Consider the following 25,519-nt stretch of genomic DNA (forward strand, 5'->3'; position numbering starts at 1 on the left):
TTTAAAATGTGTTTTCAAAATGGCGGCTATGGCGGCCATCTTGGATTTCGGACTGACCCGAAAAATAACAACACTTGGTCAGGACCATCTCAGGATCATTTCAGGCAAGTTTCAGCTTAATCCAACTGGTGGAACTTGAGAAGAAGATTGAAATGTGAAAAGTTTACGCACGGCGCACGACGCACGGCGCACGACGACGGACGAAGCATGATGACTATAGGTCATCCTGACCCTTCGGGTCAGATGACCTAAAAAACTATTAAGTAACGTTGGCACCCTGACAGAATTTGAACATACAAATGGATCGTTACAACTTCATCGTGAGGGGATGATAATATGGAATAAAGACAATTAGGCCACTTAAAAGTCTAGACCAATCAAGCCATTCTTTTAATAGCAGAAAGAATGGAAAGCATACAAACAATAAGACATTAACATTTATTCATTCAACGCTTCAACTATTGTACACAATTTTCTGGACTTCAATTATAAAGTTCTTTTCCCTTCAGACAAAATTGTTCTTACTGAGTTTTATAAATATATGAAATCACATGAAATGTCAACGGTCACACTTGTCCAGCTGAGTTCAGGTCAATGGCTATTTTTTCTGCACTGGGAACATCCTACTTTTCTTGGGTGCCTTTTTCTTCAGAGTAATCACCATCGACTTGAGGTAAGAAAATTTATGCCGCTTGTAGTAATACATTACTGCTGTGAGTATGACCAACAGAGGTACCCCCTGCAAAAAAGAGGGGAAAATGTTAAATAAAAGCATATTTCAACTCCTATTAATAGGTAAATTTCACTAGGATAGAGAAAAGTGATTACTTCATTCAATTTGGTGGGTTATGAAAGGATAAAAACTAAACTAGTGGATTGCTGATAATAAGTTTAATTGAAAGCTTAAGGGATAAACAAATTTAGTTTCCAATGCTGTGATGAAAAATATGTGACTATACAAACCCCTAACCAAGGTGCTTAAAGATCTGGTTTAAATTCAAAGTAAAGTCTTTTCATTGCGTTAAATTTTTCAATGATCATTCAAAATATAATTATTTTATTTGAATTAATTTTGCAATTTCTGATGCTTCACATTTTTCATGTATAATTTCATTGCTGATTTTTCCAATTTCGCATGGTTTATGATCAGTTTGTGCCACAAAATGCATTTAGCCTCCGAAGTGACACCTGAATTCACCAACTCAATGTTTAAGATTTCCACCAAAATCCTTAGGCTTTTTAAGACTACATCTTGCTCTTGTAATTCAATTTGTTTAGAACCGTCATCATTGAATTCAACAACTCAAAGATTTAACTGCTCATGTAATATGTTACCTACCCTCATTCCCCAGATCTTTCTGTCGTCAAACTCTGGTTCGCCGACCCACTTAAGGAAGGTGATGACATCCTTGGCTAGCTGACTCTTTGTCGCAGGTGTTCCTGAATTTAAACATCACCATTAAAATTCAAATTTTCTTTGTATCTTAATAGAGGTCAATATCTATTTCAATGCCTCCACCAGGGATCGAACCCAGGATCTTGTGCTTACTGGTCTTAAGCTCAACTGATTGAGCTAAAGAGAAGATTTCTCTTAAACTAGCTGAGCAGTATATTGAGGCTAGTATTTACCAGTCTGAAGAGTATCATTGTATAAAGTTTTCTATCATTTCTTCTACCATAAATACATGGTTTTATCATAATTAACCATCGGTCAATATCTCTTTCCTCAGGTTAATAAAACAATGTATCAACTTTATCAGAAGGCTATAGTTGGCTAGAGTCCTTTTGATCGCGAAAATTTCCCCCACACGTATTATTTTGATATCGATTAGCATAATCTCTCAAACTACAAACAAAGGTGGAACGCGAAAATTACCCCAACGCGTATAGTTAACATATCAAAATCGCGAAATTAACGCCCCCCCCTGAGCGAAATTCACCACGTTTACAGTAATGGTCATCCTCCACACTGTCAATATTACAAATTTGACCTAATATGCCATAACCCTTTTCAAATCATTACTGCCAATAGGTAATACTATTACACTCACCGTCCTCATATTCTATGATTTCATTATAAAGAGGTGGCGCCATGGCTAACACTCCTCCTGGAAAATATGGATTATAGTGCTGGCCCTCGCCCAGTTCAAGCCCAGCTGGTGGGTCAGAATATCCAGTCAGTAACGAGAAAATATAGTCCTGAAAAAGACGGGAACATATTTATTGCCCTAAAAAATTGTAAGAATATTTTAATCTTTTACATCTCTGTATATTCATAGAACTTTTATCATTATCAGTGTAACTTCTAATGAGGCTTTCTCAAAAAGGATTTTAGAGGGGGTTTCCAGTCAAGTTAAAAGAGTCAACAAGAGGCCCATTCAGCCTGTATCAATCACCTGTTATACAACTACTCGAGAACTTATAGTTAGTATCAAAGTTTGTTACTATTAACTATCAAATTAAATATGATCTTGTTCAGAAGAGGTAAAAGTTGAAAGGTTTAATCATATCTTAATTTATTCCAAAGTTGATAGAAGACTTCCAAGGCATTTAACCCATGTGATTGTATAAATGGATTAGCACTTGTTGCCTTTCATATCAGCTAGCTACCAACTCATTATCTTAAATCAATGCCTATCACTCCTGAAAAGAAATTTAAATCACTATATTTTGAGGGTGGAGACCTCTGTCCCTTGTCTAGACAATACAATGAAGAACATTCTTATCTGAGGAACGGCGACATTCGTTTCCTGAATAGATAACACAATTAACGACATATCTACGATAACGATGTACAGACTTATCCCCTGTTCCCTCTCTAGATAACACAACGTACGACATATCTATGATAACGATTTGCAGACTTACCTCTGTTCCCTCTCTAGACAACACGATGTACGACATATCTATGATAACGATGTACAGACTTACCTCTCTAGATAACACGACGTACGACATATCTATGATAACGATGTACAAACTTACCTCTCTAGATAACACGATGTATGACAAATATATGATAACGATGTACAGACTTACCTCTGTTCCCTCTCTAGCTAACACAATGTATGACATATCTGGGGGTGCTGCCCCGTTGTTCGCAGCCTGTGCAGCCTCCTTGTTGGCATAAGGTACAGGGAAAAGATCAATGACCTTTCCTGGTCGCTCGAACATGTTCCCATCCTTGTCCGGGCCATCCAATGTCATTATCTATTGAACAGAAACAAGAGTTGTATAACCAGTTGGTTTTCATGGATCTGTTTCTTGAAAAATCTTGATCTATTAACCAGTTAACCAGATATTGAAAATAACAGTTTATTTTGGCAAATTAAGTACCACAAGTAAAATGAACTACACTACCTAAAATATATCATATTGTATAACTTAACATTTAAGTTTTTTTTATGATAATCAGCGTGGCAGAGAAAACTGTCTACATACTTTTGTTGAACGTTGAAGCTCTGTGCATACTGTATGAAGTCGTATGTACATTGTGTTAAGTTGTTTGTACACTGTATGTGTGAAGTCGTATGTACAGTGTTAAGTCATATGTACAGTGTGTGAAGTCATATGTACACTTTGTGAAGTTGTATGTACACTGTGAAGTCTTATGTACACTGTGTGAAGTTGTATGTACACTGCATGAAAGTGTATGTACACTGTGTGAAGTTGTATGTACACTGTGTAAAAAAAGTATGTACACTGTGTGAAGTTGTATGTACACTGTGTTAAGTCATATGTACACTGTGTGAAGTTGTATGTACACTGTGTGAAGTTGTATGTACACTGTGTGAAAGTGTATGTACACTGTGTGAAAGTGTATGTACACTGTGTGAAGTTGTATGTACACTGTGTGAAGTTGTATGTACACGGTGTGAAGTTGTATGTACACTGTGTGAAGTTGTATGTACACTGTGTGAAGTCTTATGTACACTGTGTGAAGTTGTATGTACACTGTGTGAAAGTGTATGTACACTGTGTGAAGTTGTATTTACACTGTGTGAAAGTGTATGTACAATGTGTGAAAGTGTATGTACACGGTGTGAAGTTGTATGTACACTGTGTGAAGTTGTATGTACACTGTGTGAAAGTGTATGTACACTGTGTGAAGTTGTATGTACACGGTGTGAAGTTGTATGTACACGGTGTGAAAGTGTATGTACACTGTGTGAAGTTGTATACTACAAGTACTCTACCTACCTCAGATGCTTCTTTAGTTGCTCTCTTGGCCGACATAAAAACATCAGACATGTACCGATATCTCATGTTCTTAATACTGTGACAGGCCGCACACACCTGTTTATAGACTTCATAACCTCGGCGCACACTGAAAATATAAACAGCATGTGATCATATCTCATAAGTATTTTGCAACTTGATATGTTCAGGGAAGGGCTAAGTTATCTATATAAGTTTTAAGACAGGAGGTAGAATTTATATAGTAGCAATCGCTGGTGTAAAATTAGAAAATAAGAACAGGCTGATTTCTATTACCTTGCCATGTCCAGTGAAGCTAGATAGGGTCTATGGCCCCAGGCATAAGAAGGAGGATGCACACCATGAGCTGAAGCAGATACACCAGCAAACACAGCAGCGCCTACTCCCACAGTCCCCACAACAGCTGAACCAACAACAGCCTTCAGCATGACCTGTAACACAACATGGAAAAGTTACTCACAACTTTTCAGAACAAAACAAATAACAAACGAATGATCCCAGGTTTGTTGGGCCATCATATTTTGCTAAAAACTTGCTGAATGATTACTATATATATATACTGTATATATATTTATTACTCACCGAATTTTTCTTGACATATTCCTTAAATGATGATGTCTCTGCCTGCAAAAGAGGAGATATATCTTAAAATTATTTTACATTTTAGTTATTCAGCTTGTTATAACAATAATATAGTCAATGTATATTTTCGTCATTTAAATATTTTGGTTGGGAGGGAATTCAAAACTGCAAAATGTTACTGCATACTATGTAAGCATACCAGCATTAATTTAGACACATCCTGATCACAAGATCTTAATTGATGCTTACCTGTATACTCAAATGATGATCATTCATACATGTATTTAAGCCAATTTCCCCAAATTTGCAGTTTACTCCTGAAAAAAATCTTTCCTTATTCAAATTTTTTCTTCCCAAAATGAGACAAAAAGGCCCTTTCCCAAACCAGTGAGAAAAAACCCTGTGATCATTCATACATACATGTATAGAGGACCGATGATCATTCATATATGTATAGTGGACTCGTCAGGGCATCCAGTAGACCCTTGAGAGTATGTTTTTGACTTCCTAAATTGAGATCTGACTCGTGTGTTTGAAGGGACTTGTCTATTTGATATATGTTTAGACCCTTCAGATTTCTTAGAAATAGTGATTTGACTTCAGAAATTGCCCAAAAGGCCAGCAAATTTCACAATTTTTTTTCCTGTCCCGATACAGGCCTTGTCCACCTTAAGCTTGTGGAGATTTCCTTTTAATCTCATGCATGTATAATGTATAATGCTCAGGCCATGGCATTTCATAAATTTATGGGGTCCTTTTCAGATAAAATGGGGTCTGGCCGGGTCCCTGTCAATAATTTGAATGGAGCTTCCAGAAAAAGTGGGGTCCTTTCAATTTTCTATGCTTCAAAAGGCTCAATTTGGAAAGACCTTTTTCCCTTACTCATGACCATGTGACCATTATTCTATTGTAGATGTAAAAGTTCAAGGAGTAGTAGTGTGCAGCCAGCCGGGATCGGACCCGCGACCCTCGGCTTACTGGTCCGCCACTCTACCGACTGAGCTAAAGGGAAATTCCCCCTAGCCGGAAGCTAGAAGCTTTTTTTAAGGCGACCATACAACTATGCACAGTATTTACAATTAAAACCCGGCCTGCTACACTACTCCCTCCTTCAAACGTGTTCGCCCCCGAACACACCAACCCAGGTTCTCTCTCCAAGGAAGCCTCATTGCTTTCACTTTCAGTGGTCTGCTGCACCAATGTAAAAGTTCAAGGAGTAGTAGTGTGCAGCCAGCTGGGATCGAACCTGCGACCCCCGGCTTACTGGTCCGCCGCTCTACCGACTGAGCTAAAGGGAAATTCCCCCTAGCCGGAAGTAGAAGGCGACCATACAACTATGTACGGTATTTACAATTAAAACCTGGCCTGCTACATATATATAGATTGAATTTGGTGCCCTACTACTGCAAGTGAAAGCTATATTGCAGATGGAACAATGAAATAACTCTAATCCCAGTGCAGACAGGCTCTATTTTTACTCTCTTAAGTAATTTTCATCACATAATCATGATCAATTACAGCAATTAGATGAATTAAAATTTTATATACCTAGTTATACAAATTCATCTAAACTTTGTAATGTAGAAATGTAAATTAGTTATATGTATTTTTTGTCATTTAGTAAACAGATACTATATCTGTAGCTTAATATGCTTTGCTCTTTATCCGATTCAGATAATATTGCAGCATTACTATAGTAACAATTGTTGAATAATATTGCAGCACTAATATAACAGGTGGTTCTTTTCTCCAGGGAATCTGTAATATAATTGACCCTTAATTTTTAGCAATTTCAGAAGTCAAATCACTATTTCTCAGAAATCTGAAAGATCAGAGCACATGATAAAAAGACAAGTCCAATCAACCCCCATTCAGATATCATTTTGAGCAGCCAAACACATATAAACCCTCTCAAAGGTCTACTGGATGCATCGTTCACCCTCTGCATGAGGGAATTCATTACATGAACAACCGAAGATTTGTGAAAATTGATATTTCCTACAGGAAAAAAAATACGGAATATTTTTACTGTGACATTATGGATAAAGTCATGATCCTAAATACAGTTGTTCCTAGTGATTGCTTTGAAAAGATGTTGTGTATGATCGGTTGTGTAACGATATATTTTGTATGCCCTTGACTTGAACCGGCGTAGGATACACCAAAGTTGTGACTAAGGAGTCCATGGCACAAAGACGAATTTTAAGCAATAAATGAATTGGAAATATCCGGATCGTGGTTTCTTTGTTCTCAAAGATACACTAAAACCATACCTGTTGTGTTATCACACTACTGTTGACACGTAAAAGTACCCGTTTGGGCACCTTGCAGACTACGGCAGCCGCCATGTTGCTTTTTACCCAAGATGTAAAAGGTCTGTAGATACCCTTTACCATGAAAATTAACATGACCTTGTTTAAAAAATGGATATGCTTACAAATACTTATTAAATAGGTTACGCATTTAAATGCAAATTTGTGATTTATTTTTGTTTATTTTCTTAATTATTAAAAATGGACCCTTCAGAATAAGGTGAATTTTCTTAGGTAGCTTAAACGTTTGTGAGACTGCTAAAGTTGATGTTAAACAAACGATAATTCAAAGAGCTCGACTGACGTTGAGTGTACACAAAATAATGGATTGAGCACCGGCATAGGAACTTGATTTACTTGACAAAAACCTCGGAAAGTCCACCTGTCATTCGAAATTCCGTAAGCTACCCGAAGAATGACAAAACGAAAATTATGAAGCATTTCATTTCTCATTATATCAATTATATTTCCCCTTGATAGTGCATTTTCAATGGTTTGCGGGGCAAAGCCACGTACTCGGTCTCGTACGCAGGAATAGGACGTTGTCATGATTAAATAATTGATGTATTGATAAAAATGTTAGACCCCTTCCAACTTTTCCTGTTGTCCTACCTTCTTAATGCTGTATCTGGTATTTAAAAAGTGAAAATCCAGAGTTAAAATCTACGATATATACAGTGTATATTTTGATTTTTACCTACTCCTATAACATAAGAGGCCAATGGTCGGCTCTTTCTATCGGATATGATTTTGCCGACTGTCAAAAGTATCTCGCCGTGTAAAACCTCTAACATTGTTGGAGTAGATTTTTACCCTGATTTTATGTTCAGCACGAATCCGGATCGTTTCGCCCTAAATCCCGTTCGACCAGCAAATACTTAGGACTCACATTACAGAAAAATCTCAAATGGGATACACACATCAACAACATCACTATAAACGCCAACAGATCACTAGGCTTCCTAAAACGCAACCTGAAAATAAACTCACAACATATAAAAGAACATGCATACAAAGCCCTAGTGAGACCCAAACTGGAATACTGCTCTTCCATATGTGACCCGCACAACACAAACCAAATCAACCAAATAGAAAAAATTCAACGCAGAGCAGCACGATACGTACAAAACAGATACCACAACACAAGTTCAGTACAAGACATGATGGACAAGCTCAACTGGCCCACACTTCAAACACGTAGACTCAAGACCAGACTCATACTATTATACAAAATCATGCACCATCATGTCGCAATAGACCCACACGGCATCATGCACCCAGCAGACCCTAGGACAAGGCAAACACACCCAGACACCTATCTGCCACCAATGACACATACAAATACTCCTTTTTCCCACACACAATAACACAATGGAACCTCCTCCCGGTGGCAGCAGTACAATGCACTACACTAGAGATCTTCAAGGCACATATACACAATGCAGCCCTTGATGATCTCAAACACACACCGTAAACACACCCTCATAATGTTTTTATCTTATAGTTTCCACTAAAAAAAATTAAAAAAAAAACACCTCTCACTGTACCCAAATCCCTGCACTTTTTTTACTTCTTTTAAAAAGCATACAACGATCCTTCCTGTAACCGTAATCGTCATTTTTGACGGAGGTTTAATAACAAAGAAGAAGAAGAAGACCTATATGTATGTTGTTTCGTCCTAAAATAAAATTTTAGGGTGAAACCTTGTTTGGCATTTTCTCTCATTTAAGTTAGCTTTGCTTAGTTACAAATCAACTGTGGTACAATGTTTTCCTTTCCTGGTATCTGTGATAAATTAACAAGTTCGTTCACAGTCTTAAGGTATAAATCATATTGTTATATTGAAGATAAACACCACCTGATGAAAAAAATAAAAATAAGGGCGAAGCAACCTGAGGTGAGCGAGATTTAGCATGGAACGACCCTTAGGGTCGCAAAACGAAATATTTTACTCTATGTTATTACTAGTGACTCCATTCCTTCTTTCGCTGCTTTGAAGTTTAAATGATGTGAAATTCATATCAAATTAAAGTATATATTTTGCAATTGATTATATTTAGATAGCTTGATATATTGGTAACAGTAGTTTAGAGTAAAGTTACATAGAACTTCCATTCTCTCTTTAGTGAAATTAAAAGTAGAACTTGCACTTCTGGTTTTGAAAACAATTGTCAATGTTGACATCTCACAATAGATCATTGAGAATTGGATGTCTTTCCAATTAGATAAAAGAAATATTTATTATAATCGATAATCAGAACAACACGAGATGAAAGAAGAGTGGTTTACTTCTAGTTTGTTTAGCCATCAATTAATCCATTAGATTTTCTGTCGGTAAAGATTGACCAATGATCTAGTATTTTCGAGGTCACGATTTGGATTGCTATTTTTGTATACTTTTGAAATTCATAATCTGATTGTAATAAAATGATTCTCTTTACCTGCTATATTCAATGAAAAATCATACTCATATTCACAAGTACTTGTGTATCAAATAAGGATGACACTTGACGGTATTGTTTCTGTATTTTCAGACTGAATAACAATGGGTATACTGTCCAATCCACAACAACGACAGAAGATTGTTGATGTCATTGCCAAGTACAACAACAAACTGTGTTTCGCTTGCTATGTTGCTGGAGTTGTCTGGTTTCTGGCTCTGGCCTATCCTCCCATGAATGCTAAAAATTACTTCTCGGAAAATGCACTTTTACCAGGTAATATTATTAAAAAGGAAAGTTGTTAGAACGTCTTGTCAATAATTGACTTGTCTACCCTTTTGTTTTGGAAATAGAATAGATTGTTAGCATACTTCACTGATTTAACTGAAAGTTCTGTTCTAGAGAAATGAAATCCAAAATGTATTCTAAAAAAATCCCTTGTTTTCTACTCTCATTTCACATGGACTTTTTTCCTTTCATCGAGTTTGTAATAAGTGTGCAATTTTTGGGTTGACTGACTTATAACAAGATATTAACACTACTTCTGCAATGGCCAGATATGTGTAGGCAAACATTTGTTAAACAAACAATTCAATTCCAACAGTAAAATTTACATAATGATGAAATGCTTGTAAACTCATTTAACTCATCAATAAATACTCAAGATATCTCAAAGTTGTGTCATGGATGAACTGACTTTGAGATAACAAGCTATTAAGGTTTGACTGTATTTGGTGACGTCTTTGTTGAGTTCAGATTGAGGTCCCAGGTTAAATTTTTAGCCTGGTCAATGCATCAATTACTGTACATGTATCACAGTGGAAAATACAATGACCAGACGAAAATCTAGATCTCTGGTATATTATGATACAATTTTTTTTTCTGACCAGGTCTTGTGGAGAATGAGTTTTACTCCAGTGTTGATATCAAAGCATATATAGACGACTATAGAGCTCAGCTGAAGAAAGACGCGAGGTAAGAATTTTGTGCAGAAAACATTCAGTGTTGGAGAAGTGTTGTAAATGTACAACTCTAGATTGTGTTATTGAGATAAATATTAAATTTTACCTATATATATATATATTATTGGGAGATTTATAATTTCTTGATAATATTTGGTATCTTGATACATTAAAACAGTTAAGAATTTTAAAGCAAATTATGAAATAAATGAATTATACAACAATGAAGTGTAAGTGATCAAATGAATTTAAGAATTGACCTTGAACCACAATCAAGGTCACTGGTCAACATTGTCTTAAAAACAGGTTCCTGGGATGAAGTCCGACAGAGTTTAACTAAATTACAGAAAAAATAACCTCGACCCAAGGTTCCATGCGTCAATTTTATTGAATCATTAATATTCAGACCACCTCTTCAGATATTTCACCTTCATATCTCTTCATCCAACACAAACAAGGTTGTTTTGAAAAAAACAATGAAACTTCCCTTCAAGTCACAAGAATAAAGTTTTACCTTGATTTTGTAGATCACAAATGTATAATGTGTGGACAGCATTGAATACCAGATGAATAATGTAGGCCCATTGGGCCTCTTGTTCATGCTGTTAGATATATTGTAGACAATGTCACTAAGATTTGAAAATGATAACAGAAATACCAAATTTAGATGCACCAAAATAAAACCGTCCCTTAAGCTTTTTGACCTGTAGGCATCACATTTTTCTGACAAATTCTGATATTTATTATATATTTGGTATGTTTGAAAATAATTTTGTGAATTTTCATGATCACCTAGTCGTGTTGATTTGTGTTTTAAAGGAAGGTACCTAGAGAATGGGTGTACGATCAGTTACGATCCTTGGGTCTGGACACTTACATCCAAAACTACAGCATCCGTTATCCTCTCGGGATCACCAAAGATAAGGTAGATAATACATGATAAAATCAGATAATATTATGCATGTGTTCGCAAGCCCCTTAGAGGTGCTACAGGCTCTCACAGAGAGTATTAAGGATAAATTGAATACAAAAACAAGCTGTTGTATATCTTTATACAGTATAATACGAAAAATTACATTTACACTGTTACAACTCTCAAAAAGTTTGAGCATATCTTTTTAAATTGAATGTTAATGATAAAAAATAATAAATTGTATCCAGAAAAAATTGGATCATCCTCCCCTTCTATATATTTTTGGTATGAAACTTTTTTTTTTAATTAAGCTGTCATTTATAGGATGCCGTCCTATTTTTCTCTTTTGTTGATGATAATTAGATATATTTCAATCTCTAACTTGCTATTTTATGCATTTCTGTGATGAGCAGTGTATAAACAGTCAACAGTATAACATCCTTAATCATCGACTATTTAAATTCTGATATTATTTTCAATTGTTAGTAAAATATGCATTTCACAAATTACTGCTTCAACACTTTGGAATAAATACATACATACAATTATCACGTCTAGAATAAACCAAGCTTCATATTTCAAAGTTGCTCTGCATATTCTACGGTTTGAAAATATGATGTACCTATAGAAGATATGTTTTTACCCATGTGGAAATATAATGGTCAGGAAAGTTGATATAAATAATTATTTAATATTCAGTAAGCTAAATTTGATCAATATCATTCTGACAGTTTAGGGTCTATTAACTTAATTAACTTGGACATTTTGGCTTTTGAAAAAAAAAAATGTAAGTTTTAGTGAATTTTGAAGGTTTTGCTTTAAATTTACTGTACTGACAAAGGGGAGGGTACAAGGTATTATGATAAATATGAATACTTCTTATGTTTCAGACGGTCCCTGGACAGAATGTGTATGCTATTTTGCGTGCCCCTCGAGCTGCCAGTAATGAGGCTTTAGTGATGTCATCACCGCTGAGAGCAAAGGAATCGGACCTAACCTCTACAACAGGGGGCATTGCAGTCATGCTTGCAATGGCACGGTTCTTCAGGCGTGAGTATGACAAGGGCTATATAACTCTGACAGTTCTATACAATACTGGAACTTTACTGTTTATTGAATACCACAGGTTCAATGAAATAATCAGAAACTCATAGCTTAATGCTTCGATGTAATATATGATAATACAAGTGCATTGTTCACGAGAGGGATACCAAAGTACATTTCACGTTTTTGGGATACGATTAAGCTGTCGTTTGTCGGGTTAGCGGGGTGGTCGTTTAGAAGGGGTAATTTATTGTTGGAAAACGTCGGTGAACGAGAAACTTGGTTGCATACAGGGAGTGGTCGTTCTTGAGAGTGGTCGTAAATAGGGGGACCACTCACTGCAGTACGATTAATTTTTTTTTTTTTCTTGTCTACCAATATCACCTACGTCCTATTAGTCAGGAGTTTACTTACGACCTTAAACAGTCTGAAATCCTGGCCCATGACCTTGAAAAATCCTTGAATCTTGGGCCCATGGTCTTGAAAAGTCCTGAAATATCTCATTCAGTGTATCATATAATGGAATTACAAAGAGAGTCTGGGATTGTACTTTTAATCCAAATTTTAAGAACACCTCAATCTTTTTATAAATCTTGGGTAGATGAATTCAAAGATGGCAGTTCACAGGCTAACAGTGTTTTATATCTCAAACTGATAGACCTCAAGGAAATTGGTGAAGAAGTGTTGAAATCATCCAAGAAATATGTGAAATATCAACCATAGCAAAAATTGCTAATGTCTCTCTTTTCTCTGTATGAAAAGCTTCTTGAAACTTAAATAAGGACCTTGAAAAAGCTAAAATTTGGTTTGACCAGATCTTTATGCACCCAGCTGTCAATAAAAATCTCTTAACAGATTTCAGGGTCTGATATCTCCACTATACAATTTTGTCATTTCAGAGAAAACTTACTGGGCCAAAGACATCATCTTCCTGTTAACTGACCATGAACAGATTGGAATTCAGGCTTGGCTGGACGGTTACCATGACATCAAGGCAGATTGTAAGTCACTTGTTTACTTCTGAAGTGCTTTGGTTTGATTTGTTTAACGTTCTATCAACAAGCTAAGGTCATTTAAGGACGGTCTCCTGTGCATGCAACATGCATGCTGTGTGGTGAGTGCGTACTATGTTTGTTTTGGGAGGCTGCGGTATTTGTTCCTGTTAAGTCTCCTTGTGATAGTCCAGAGCTTTTGTCGATTTATAGTGCTACCTCACTGAAGCATACTCCCGAAGACATCTGAATTGGATTTAAGCAATGTCTAGTAATAAGAAATGATTTTTGTAAATCATCTGTTTCATTTACAATTTGAAGTATTTGGGATTAGTACAGCTTTAGAATCTATAATTTTATTGTCTGAGCTACAAGGAAAATTACAAAAGCAAGGCAGTGGTTTTACTTTTCCGGATTGACATCAACATTTAACTGTGAGGTAATTACATAATTGTGTGGAATTTTTGGGTTTTACAGACATACAGCCTGGCGAGTTGATGGGGCGCAGTGGGCAGATCCAGGCCGCCCTCAATCTGGAGATTCCTGATGGAAACATAAAAAAATTCAACATCAAAATTGAAGGGCTCAACGGTCAGCTTCCTAATCTGGACTTCTTCAACCTGGTGGTGAGGCTTTGTAAGAGGGAGGGCGTCGAGGTCACACTTCACAAACAGGTACTGTTGACTTCATCAAATTCTTCATGAAATTCTATTTATGTAATATGATGTTTTTTTCTGTTATCAGTCCGATCCGTACCTATGGGACACGGTCGAGGGCTACCAGAGTTCTCTCAGTAATATAATGATTTTTTTCTGTTGTAAGTCCGATCCGTACCTATGGGACACGGTCGAGGGCTTCCAGAGTTCTCTCAGTAATATAATGATTTTTTCTGTTGTAAGTCTGACCCGGGGCGCCCGTACCTATGGGACACGGTCGAGGGCTTTCAGAGTTCTCTCAGTAATATAATGATTTTTTCTGTTGTAAGTCTGACCCGGGGCGCCCGTACCTATGGGACACGGTCGAGGGCTACCAGAGTTCTCTCAGTAATATAATGATTTTTTTCTGTTGTAAGTCTGACCCGGGGCGCCCGTACCTATGGGACACGGTCGAGGGCTTTCAGAGTTCTCTCAGTAATATAATGATTTTTTCTGTTGTCAGTCCGATCCGTACCTATGGGACACGGTCGAGGGCTTCCAGAGTTCTCTCAGTAATATAATGATTTTTTCTGTTGTCAGTCCGATCTGTATCTATGGGACACGGTCGAGGGCTTCCAGAGTTCTCTCAGTAATATAATGATTTTTTCCTGTTGTCAGTCCGATCTGTACCTATGGGACACGATCGAGGGCTTCCAGAGTTCTCTCAGTAATATAATGATTTTTTTTCTGTTGTAAGTCTGACCCGGGGCGCCCGTACCTATGGGACACGGTCGAGGGCTTTCAGAGTTCTCTCAGTAATATAAGGATATTTCTGTTGTCAGTCTGACCCGTACCTGTGGGACACGGTCGAGGGCTTCCAGAGTTCTCTCAGTAATATGATGCAGATGATGTGGACACAGGCCAGTGGTATCAGCTCCGGTAACCATGGACTTTTTCTTCGTTACCACATTGAGGCTCTCACACTAGAGGGCGTCACACCAAAGAAAGGTCAACCCAGAGGTCATGAACAGGCTGGAAGGTAAAAAATTATTTGGTTCAGAAAATATTTGGATTGATGTGTTATTGAAAAGGAGGATTTTATTTCAATCTATCAACACTTGATATAAAAAATTATCAAAAAATGAGATCAGTTTAGCTTTGAAATTCAAGACAAAAAATAAGTAAATGTAAATTTTTGATTTCAGGATAATTGAAGGAGTATTTAGGAGTTTGAACAATCTACTGGAACGATTCCATCAGTCTTTTTTCTTCTACATTCTGCCTACGACATCCACGTACGTCTCCATTGGCATCTACATGCCACCGTTTGGGTTGATATGTGCCGCAGGTCTTATCAAAATATCCTTTTTGTCATCGTAAAGGGTAATTATTTACCCTCATCAAACTTTCACCATTTTCTCCGTCTTGGTTTTAATCATATTTATAGCTGCTGCAATACTTTTAACTACATATTTTAATGTTGAATTTCATATTTTACCCATGGTAAGGGTAAAATATATTTATTTAATATCGTGTTCAATTTTTAGCTCGTCTCTTCGAAGAAGAGTGAGAGCTTATGTCGTCACTCTGGCGTCGGCGTTGGTTGTTAAATTTTTGGTGCAAGTGTTGAAAGGCATAGTAATTTATGGTAATATGCTCCCTGTGAGGGTCAAACTATCCCCTGCCGGAGTTAAACTAAAAGATTTTTGAAAAGTTTTGGACTTCGAAAATTTCTGCGTTAAGTTTTTGGTGCAAGTGTTAAGAGGGTTTAATACATCACTTTATAATTGTACTAGGGTGCTGATATTTGGCAATAGAGTCCCTATGGAGTAAGACAATCTGTTTCTGGAGTAAAACTTAAAAAAAATTGGATTTTTCTTTTTAGATGTGTTTTTAGCCCACCATCATCAGATGGTGGGCTATTCAAAACACCCTGCATCCGTGGTCCGTCCGTCCGTCCGTAAACAATTCTTGTTATCGCTATTTCTCAGAAAGTACTGAAGGGATCTTTCTCAAATTTCATATGTAGGTTCCCCTTGGTGCCTTGTTATGCATATTACATTTTGAGACCAATCGGAAAACAACATGGATGACAGGCAGCCATCTTGGATTTTGACAATTGAAGTTTGTTATCGCTATTTCTCAGAAAGAACTCAAGGGATCTTTCTCAAATTTCATATGTAGGTTCCCCTTGGTGCCTAGTTATGCATATTGCATTTTGAGACAAATCGGAAAAAAACATGGCTGACAGGCAGCCATCTTGGATTTTGACAATTGAAGATTGTTATCGCTATTTCTCAGAAAGAACTGAAGGGATCTTTCTCAAATTTCATATGTAGGTTCCCCTTGGTGCCTAGTTATGCATATTGCATTTTGAGACCAATTAGAAAACAACATGGCAGACAGACAGACATCTTGGATTTTGACAATTGTACTAGGGTGCTGATATTTGGTAAAAGAGTCCCTATGGAGTTACACTATCCCTTCTTGGGGTGAAACTGAAAATAAAACAATGTGAAAATGCTCACAATAGACAATTTATACCGGTCCACATTTTTCAAGGGAGACAATTGCAACTCTCATTAGGATAATATTTTGTCAAAAAATTGAAGAAATATGTCCAAAAGCAATTACATTTGTATTTAATATATTCATTTAATCTACAACAGCATAGCTTGTCTCCCGAATGTTTGTCAATAAATAATTTATATATATATAAATTGGTATGGTTTTGAAAATTGCATGAATTCACAAAACATAATCTGATCAAGTAAACAATATAAATATTATTAATGCAATTTGCGAAACCATTCCAATTAATATATTTTAATTATTTGTTGACAAACATTTGCGAGACGAGCTATGCTGTTCTCCAACAGCTTTTGTTTTTTGGTCTAATTTAAAGACATATGCTACATTCTGTGATCAATAATTACTTCCTTTGTGAAAGAGTTCTGTCATTGTTTGAAATAAGAATACTTTCATTGGTTATCGCCATTTCTCATATGTATAGATATTTCTCCTTCGATCATTTATCAATCTCAAATTGAAACAGAAATAAATACGAAAGTTTCAAGCCAAAACAATATGAGGTTGAATTTTTGTATATTTTGTAAGCTGACATCACACCATAATGGCCGACTTAAATATTACAATATTTTTCTAGAAATTTTAATTTCTGTTTCATCTTTATCAATGATAATAATTTGTTTGTTTCTCTCCATTGGTAAATCTATCATTATTGTTCCTGACTGAGCTTAAGCCATTGCCCTGTGGATAGCACTCACTGCTCGTGAAAACAAACTTAAGGAAATAGAAGAAAAAAATAGCCCGAATGAAACAGAAGAGGGAGACCCTGAAACAAAAGAGAGCTCACAAGAGGACGAGGACGAGTCTTCCAAGGACAAGGACGATGAGAAGAGGAAGATGGAGGAGGAACTCCTGAAAAATCTCAAAGAAAGTCTGGGTGGGGGAGACACCAGCAGTCTGGACGCTGATAAGCAACAACAGTTACAGGACCTACTGGACGATGTGGCGGTAAGTTGTGTCATGATTTTAACAATTAAGGGTATAGTTTAGTTTTATATTAGTGAACGTCCTATCAACAGCTAAGGTCATTTAAAGGCGGGCTCCCCTATGTGCAAGATGCATGCGTGTGATGAATGCGAGTCTGTTTTGGGAGGCTGCGGTATGGTCGTGTTTGTCTCCTTGTGATAGAGCGGAACTGATCTGACTTTATAGTGCTGCCTCACTGAAGCATACTGTCAAAGACACCTATCAGTACACTCCATCTGGTCACATTATACAGATAACAGGCAAACTAGTCGCATCACTCCTAAAGCGCTTAACATTATTAACTACCATTTTGATAGACTTTTGTATGTATTGGCCAGGAGACAGAACCCAAAGCCTTCCTCACAAGGGCAAATACTCAACTAGAGGCCAAAAGTAGAGCATTGTCAAGGGAGACATTTGGAAAAGGAAAGTTGGTTAGAAAGAAGAAAAAATATAAGATCCTAAATTTAATTGCCTTTTATGATCTTGCAATGAGCAGGTACAATTCTTACCTGCAGGGAGGGTGTAAAGGAAATGTTTCATTTAATATGTTTTCAATTAGCAGAATTTGAGAGAATACTTTGTACTAGAATACATTTATGCCTCACAGTAGCGGCTTAATTAATAGACTTACTTTAGAAGAACCTAATTAATTTTACACATGTTAGTTTACTCCTTTTTCAAAGTATAGAAAGAATATGTACATGTATAAAATATTTTGTGTTACCCATGTAGGAGCCCCATTATTTGTTATACCCCTGAAGGGGCCCCATGTAATGTATTTTGTGTTACCCATGTAGGAGCCCCATTATTTGTTATACCCCTGAAGGAGCCCCATGTAATGTATTTTGTGTTACCCCTGTAGGAGCCCCATTATTTGTTATACCCCTGAAGGGGCCCCATGTAATGTATTTTGTGTTACCCCTGTAGGAGCCCCATTATTTGTTATACCCCTGAAGGGGCCCCATGCAATGTATTTTGTGTTACCCCTGTAGGAGCCCCATTATTTGTTTTACCCCTGAAGGGGCCCCATGTAATGTATTTTGTGTTACCCATGTAGGAGCCCCATTATTTGTTATACCCCTGAAGGGGCCCCATGTAATGTATTTTGTGTTACCCATGTAGGAGCCCCATTATTTGTTATACCCCTGAAGGGGCCCCATGTAATGTATTTTGTGTTACCCCTGTAGGAGCCCCATTATTTGTTATACCCCTGAAGGGGCCCCATGTAAGGTATTTTGTGTTACCCCTGAAGCGGCCCAATGTAAGAGATTTTGTTCTATTCTTGTAGGAACCCCCAACTGGGTTACTGTCAATCCTTCCACTGATCCTGATTTCTATGTTAATGGGAGTCTTGTCCTACACTGGCCCGGAGTTCATCACTAGTGTTGCGCCACCCATCCGTATGAAGATTGACGATGTGATCACGTTTGGCCTCATGGCGTTATTCACGGCCTCCTTGCTGTTCCCTCGAATGATTGGAAGGTTTGTACATGTAACAGATTCACAGATCAGTGAACCACATCTGGTCTCTCAGAGACTTCTTTCTCTTCTGTCTAGTATACCATAATTTCCTGTGTATTACAGAACGTACCTGCTTTGGGATATAGCCTGAATATTGCGAATAAAAAAAAACTTAGCTTACCGGTACCGGTAGATTACCTGCAGATAAAACTGTGAATGTTCTCTCCGACAAAAGTTATAAAAGATGGTTGAGCATCAGCATATTGGTGCTTAAAGTAACAAGCATTACATTTAATATGGCTTGTCAGTAATCTCATCAACAGAATATGAATTAAAGAGATATAAATGTGTAAAACTGCTACATTTAAATACTTCTAGCGTTCCTGTGCATACTAGGATTAATAAAATCTTTCCTTGGCTTGGGGGTGCAACAAAGAAATCTTGACCTGAGGCTGAATTCATGAATGTTGAATCCGAGGTTTGCCAAGAAGTACCTATCACAACCCCCCTCCCCCCCCCCCCCCTGAAAAAAATGCCAAAAAAATATTGCACAAAAAAAAATAGGTCTAAAATTAATTCACAATATTCTTCAAACAGACACTAAAATAAGGTATCAGTGATATTATTCTGACGTTAGCAACAGTATATCTTGCCATTTCATCAATTTTATATGTCATAGGCATATCTAACAACACGGAAACTCTAGTGGCATCACTCAAAAAGTAGTACTTTTGGCTCAGAAGGTTAGCATGTGCAATCTGTCATACCCTAGGGGTGGACAGAGAAATATCTCGCATCCAAAACTGGAGAGAAATCAGTGAACTGTGGGAAAGAAAGAAACCAACACATAGTCTGACTGTACACACATCAATGTAGGAAAAGACGCAGGCAAATATGTAGCCAGTAAAAGGCATCTTCAGATGAGAGATTTTATTTTTAGTCTATGGGGTATAAGTAGAGAATAATATTAGCCTGGAGTCACTATATTTGACCAGTAGTGGCTTTAGTCTATCAAAATGATGGCAGTATGGCCTTGACCTTTCTTTGAGGTCACAGATGTTCATCTAGTTTAATTTAGGAGATACTTTCATAAGTTACCTAGTAATTTAATGCAAAGGGTCAGTAGTATTGGAACAGTTGGTAGTAGAGATGGATGGCTATTTAGTTTATTCAGTTATAAATGGCCTAGACATTTTTTTCCAAATTTTTTGAATTTGGTAATAGTGTCAAGTATTTAAATTTTGGTATTGTATGAAAATGATTGATCATATTTAATATTTTCGGGGATGTAGCATGGTTCAGAATTGTTTAACGGATTTCAACTGAAGTTTTTAATGAAAGATCACTAGCAGAAATGATAAATCTGACAGTCAGGTCCTCAATTGACCTCAGGACCTCAGATGACAGTCAGGACCTCAGATGACAGTCAGGGCCTCAGATGGCTGTCAGGGCCTCAGATGACAGTCAGGACCTCAGATGACAGTCAGGACCTCAGATGACAGTCAGGGCCTCAGATGACAGTCAGGGCCTCAGATGACAGTCAGGACCTCAGATGACAGTCAGGACCTCAGATGGCTGTCAGGGCCTCAGATGACAGTCAGGGCCTCAGATGACAGTCAGGACCTCATATGACAGTCAGGGACTCAGATGACAGTCAGGGCCTCAGATGACAGTCAGGACCTCAGATGACAGTCAGGACCTCAGATGACAGTCAGGACCTCAGATGACAGTCAGGACCTCAGATGACATCAGGACCTCAGATGACAGTCAGGACCTCAGATGACATGCAGGACCTCAGATGACAGTCAGGGCGCTCAGATGACAGTCAGGACCTCATATGACAGTCAGGGACTCAGATGACAGTCAGGACCTCAGATGACAGTCAGGGACTCAGATGACAGTCAGGGACTCAGATGACAGTCACATCCTCAGATGACAGTCACATCCTCAGATGACAGTCAGGACCTCAGATGACAGTCAGGGCCTCAGATGACAGTCACATCCTCAGATGACAGTCAGGGCCTTAGATGACATCAGGACCTCAGATGACAGTGAGGATCTCAGATGACAGTGAGGACCTCAGATGATTGTCAGGGCCTCAGATGACCATCAGGACCTCAGATGACAGTCAGGACCTCAGATGACAGTCAGGGCCTCAGATGACAGTCAGGGCCTCAGATGACAGTCAGGACCTCAGATGACAGTCAGGGCCTCAGATGACAGTCAGGACCTCAGATGACAGTCAGGACCTCAGATGACAGTCAGGGCCTCAGATGACAGTCAGGACCTCAGATGACAGTCAGGGCCTCAGATGACAGTCACATCCTCAGATGACAGTCAGGGCCTTAGATGACATCAGGACCTCAGATGACAGTCAGGACCTCAGATGACAGTCAGGACCTCAGATGACAGTCAGGACCTCAGATGATTGTCAGGGCCTCAGATGACAGTCAGGGCCTCAGATGACAGTCAGGGCCTCAGATGACAGTCAGGACCTCAGATGACAGTCAGGGCCTCAGATGACAGTCACATCCTCAGATGACAGTCAGGGCCTTAGATGACATCAGGACCTCAGATGACAGTCAGGACCTTAGATGACATCAGGACCTCAGATGACAGTCAGGACCTCAGATGACAGTCAGGACCTTAGATGACATCAGGACCTCAGATGACCATCAGGACCTCAGATGACAGTCATAGCCTCAGATGACAGTGAGGACCTCAGATGATTGTCAGGGCCTCAGATGACCATCAGGACCTCAGATGACAGTCAGGGCCTCAGATGACAGTCAGGACCTGAGATGACAGTCAGGGTCTAAGATGGCTGTCAGGGCCTCGTGATCAGTTGACAATCATGGATTTCATTAACCACTATTCCACTGGTGATGTCTCTTATTCTACTAAAAGACAGCCTTACTGATACAGTCTTTGTAAGATCTATAACTTGAAATGAATATGCTCATATTATAAGGTTTCATTTCACAGCTCTTATCTTCGTTTTTCTGTTTACAGGAAGTCGGAGCATGCCAAGAATCTTGCGTTTGACTGGGAGCTGTTAAAGAGCCTGGCACTGATATTCCAGTCGTTGATCTTATTTTCCATGTCTCTGATGAACATCTCGCTGGCATTCTTCTTAGCTGTTATTCTGATACCGATCACTGTTATAGTACATCCCACACAGAGCAGGTAACATACGGAACCAATATGTCAGGAAATTGATGATTATTATAACCCCCTCCCCCTCCCAACATGTACATACACCCTCACATTTAGTAGTAAAGGGTTGATGTTTGTGTGTTAAGCTCATGTACAATGTACCATCATGAACCCTGGAAAGAGTCCATATATACAATGTACCATCATGGACCCCTGGATATAGTCCAAATGTACAAGGTACCCACATGAGCCCCTGGATATAGTCCATATGTACAAGGTACCCTCATGAGCCCCTGGATATAGTCCAAATGTACAAGGTACCCACATGAGCCCCTGGATATAGTCCAAATATACAAGGTACCCTCATGAGCCCCTGGATATAGTCCATATGTACAAGGTACCCTCATGAACCCCTGGATATAGTCCATATGTACAAGGTACCCTCATGAGCCCCTGGATATAGTCCATATGTACAAGGTACCCTCATAAACCCTGGATATAGTCCAGATGTACAAGTTACCCTCATGAACCCTGGATATAGTCCAAATGTACAAGTTACCCTCATGAACCATTGATATAGTCCAAATTCACACCATTACATTCCTATGTTCTTTACCTATTTATATTATGGTGTTTCATGGGTCAAGGTTAAAGGTCAAAAGTCTCATTTGACCACTTTTGAAATAGAATACAAGCTTGTGTAGTGTATATTTTCTCATGAGTCATGGACAGATTAAGTTATTCCTACCATACATGTAACAGGGGGAGGGTATTTATGTGAACCAACAAAGTCACCAGCTTTAACCCATCTATACAGAACTTACCGTCTGCCTAATGCTACTGCCGGCAGAGATCTCTCCATGGAGATACCAAAAATACTTTCAGTTTCTAAATATAAATGATTATATTTTTATCCACAATTCCACTGACCGTATTTGGTATAATTTTTTTTGATGTGGTATTCAATAGAGATCCTTTCTATGTGGTGAACATAATATTTGGAAATAAAGACTTTTCAACATCCAAGATAGTACCGTATCTACTTTACTGTGGTCTGAATGTTGTCCATGCTTCGACCACCAGGCATCCATTATCAGGACGACTTTTACAAATTTCATATACCGTATATGACCTAATAAGGGCGCCTGTCATAATAAGGGCGGCGCCTGCCCTAATAAGGGCTTCTTTATGTGTTCAATTTTCTTCAGCAAATTAAGTCACTGGAACACAAGTTTTCGTCACATTTTGTCTATTCCTACAGATGTCGGTGCAAAATTCACCGTCACTTTCACCGTCACTGTCACCTTGGGTATTCTGCTATAAGGTAAATTCTGTTTCATAAAACTTCAGAAAAACGAATCTAATAAGGGCGCCCCCACTCTCAATTACCTGCGCCCTGCGCCCTTATTAGGTCATATACGGTGTACCCTGAGTTACACTACTGCAGTTCAGGATAGCTACAGATAAAATCAGTGATTTCATGATTACCTAAAACTAGTGAGATGTTTGTACTCTAGATTGATAAAACACCATTTTTGTCTTTTTAGGGTAATAAACCTGATCCAGAAAGCCATTGTCTTACTAGTGTCTCCGGCGTCCATCGTCCTGGCGGCAGCCATGATTTCCTGTATTGGGGAGAAGTCATCATTCCTGGAGATGCTGGGGTTATCCTGGGACACGACCAAACATGGCCTACTCCTCACAGTCATTGATAATTATTTTTTCTCCAGTTGGATGTATCCGTTCTTCAGTCTCCTCATCCTTCCAAACTGGCTTTTTTTCTGGGGCATCATACATTGTCAGCTCCCGAAATCTGAAGCATAATCAACTCACATTTTCTCTAGTTCTACAAATAATTCACACAACTCACTGTCATTCCGAACATTTCATTGATCACATAATCAATCTGTTATCCAGTGAATTCACCCATGTGATATTTTTGCATATGTCACTTTATGTTGTGTAATATACCCTAGGCCTGGAGCATTTTCATTGGCTGCGCCAGTCAGAAAGCGATAGTGATGTCATAATATGGACAATGATTTTACATCATGAATTTTGAAATTTGAATTTTAAATGACTGCCCCATTTGATTTATTCCCAAATTTTTTGGCGTAAAACCTGACAATTTTGAAAATATTTTTGCAATTATTTGATGATAAGTATCTTGATAAGGCAAAAAAAAATATTGTTACTTCTCAGACTTGCTTCATAAAATTTTATTTTTAAAGAAATTTCAAGTAGAATTTGTCACATTTGGTTTTAGCTCACCTCCTTCAAGGGCAAGGGAACTGATGCAGTCTGCATCCATCAGTGTAGCATCAATGAATGTTTTCAAAACCGAGATGAAGGGCTGTTAATTTTGTTCAAATGAATGACCTTGACCCACTTTTAAGTTTACAAGGGTCAAATGTGTTGAAAGTCTTTTCAAACAAGTAATTTTGGAACACTCAAAGGCCCATGATCGTGACATTTAACCAATATTACAAGAATTAAAGAATGTCAACCTTGTTTAAATTGATGACCTTGGTGCTTTTTTAAGGTCACAATGATCAAATGTGCTCCCAAGACTTTTTAAGACGTTCTTATGAATTATAGATAAAGAACAAACCAGACCATCATATTAGGCCAATATTATACTGAATGGACCATCAAGTTTCCTCACATCAACGAGTTTCACCTGCTTTTAAGGTAATGGGGGTCAGGAGTAAATCATGAAACCATGACAGTGAACCAATGGCATGTTGGGATGAAGTGCTCTGGGATCAAGTTTGTTTAAGGTCACAGAGGTCAAGTGCGTTAAAAGATTTAAAAAGTGTCTCCTGAATAACCAGGATTCCCAGAATCATACTACTTAGCCAAAGTCATGCAGAGATGAAATTTATTCAAATATTTCAGATTAGCAACCTTCAAAGTCACAAAATTGAAAAAAGTTGTTGAATCTTTTAAACAATTTTTTCCTTTGCATATGGAAGGAGTCTGGGTATTTCACCTATTACATAATACAAAATGTAGGATGAAAGAAAATTAAGTTTGGGATCCACATGAATAAACTAGGTCACAATTCAGTTCCTGTCTAATAAAAGTGAAATCTTCTCACAACGTTTTCTCTTCATAAGTGATAGAACAAAGACCATGTGAGCAATACAGGCCCATTGGGCTTACTGTTATTTTATCTGAGGCAAAATATGAAAAGGAAAAAAAAATATATAAAATTGATTACACATAATGTGCTATTATATGTC

At 37.9% G+C, this 25,519-nt stretch overlaps 2 protein-coding genes across 2 annotated transcripts; one reads left to right on the forward strand and one right to left on the reverse strand.

Annotated features, from left to right (window-relative positions):
• Positions 1-360: 360 nt before the first annotated feature.
• LOC117338644 (cytochrome c1, heme protein, mitochondrial-like) lies at positions 361-7,168 on the reverse strand. Its single transcript, XM_033900002.1, has 8 exons — positions 7,074-7,168; positions 4,801-4,842; positions 4,495-4,649; positions 4,201-4,327; positions 3,040-3,210; positions 2,052-2,199; positions 1,340-1,440; positions 361-739 (listed from the first exon to the last, which is right to left on the reverse strand). Exons 1-8 carry the CDS (start codon positions 7,146-7,148, stop codon positions 599-601), a joined length of 960 nt encoding a protein of 319 aa, XP_033755893.1. The 5' UTR covers positions 7,149-7,168; the 3' UTR covers positions 361-598.
• A 262-nt stretch (positions 7,169-7,430) lies between these two features.
• On the forward strand, positions 7,431-25,516 carry LOC117337645 (glycosylphosphatidylinositol anchor attachment 1 protein-like). The gene is made up of 13 exons (XM_033898733.1): positions 7,431-7,511; positions 9,647-9,829; positions 10,444-10,528; positions 11,335-11,440; positions 12,319-12,478; positions 13,372-13,473; positions 13,942-14,138; positions 14,942-15,138; positions 15,305-15,458; positions 17,361-17,636; positions 18,946-19,139; positions 22,131-22,304; positions 23,822-25,516. Exons 2-13 carry the CDS (start codon positions 9,658-9,660, stop codon positions 24,096-24,098), a joined length of 2,094 nt encoding a protein of 697 aa, XP_033754624.1. The 5' UTR covers positions 7,431-7,511; positions 9,647-9,657; the 3' UTR covers positions 24,099-25,516.
• The last annotated feature ends 3 nt before the right edge of the window (positions 25,517-25,519 follow it).

Source organism: Pecten maximus, chromosome 11 (assembly GCF_902652985.1).
Source record: "Pecten maximus chromosome 11, xPecMax1.1, whole genome shotgun sequence".
In the NCBI taxonomy this organism is placed as follows: domain Eukaryota; kingdom Metazoa; phylum Mollusca; class Bivalvia; order Pectinida; family Pectinidae; genus Pecten; species Pecten maximus.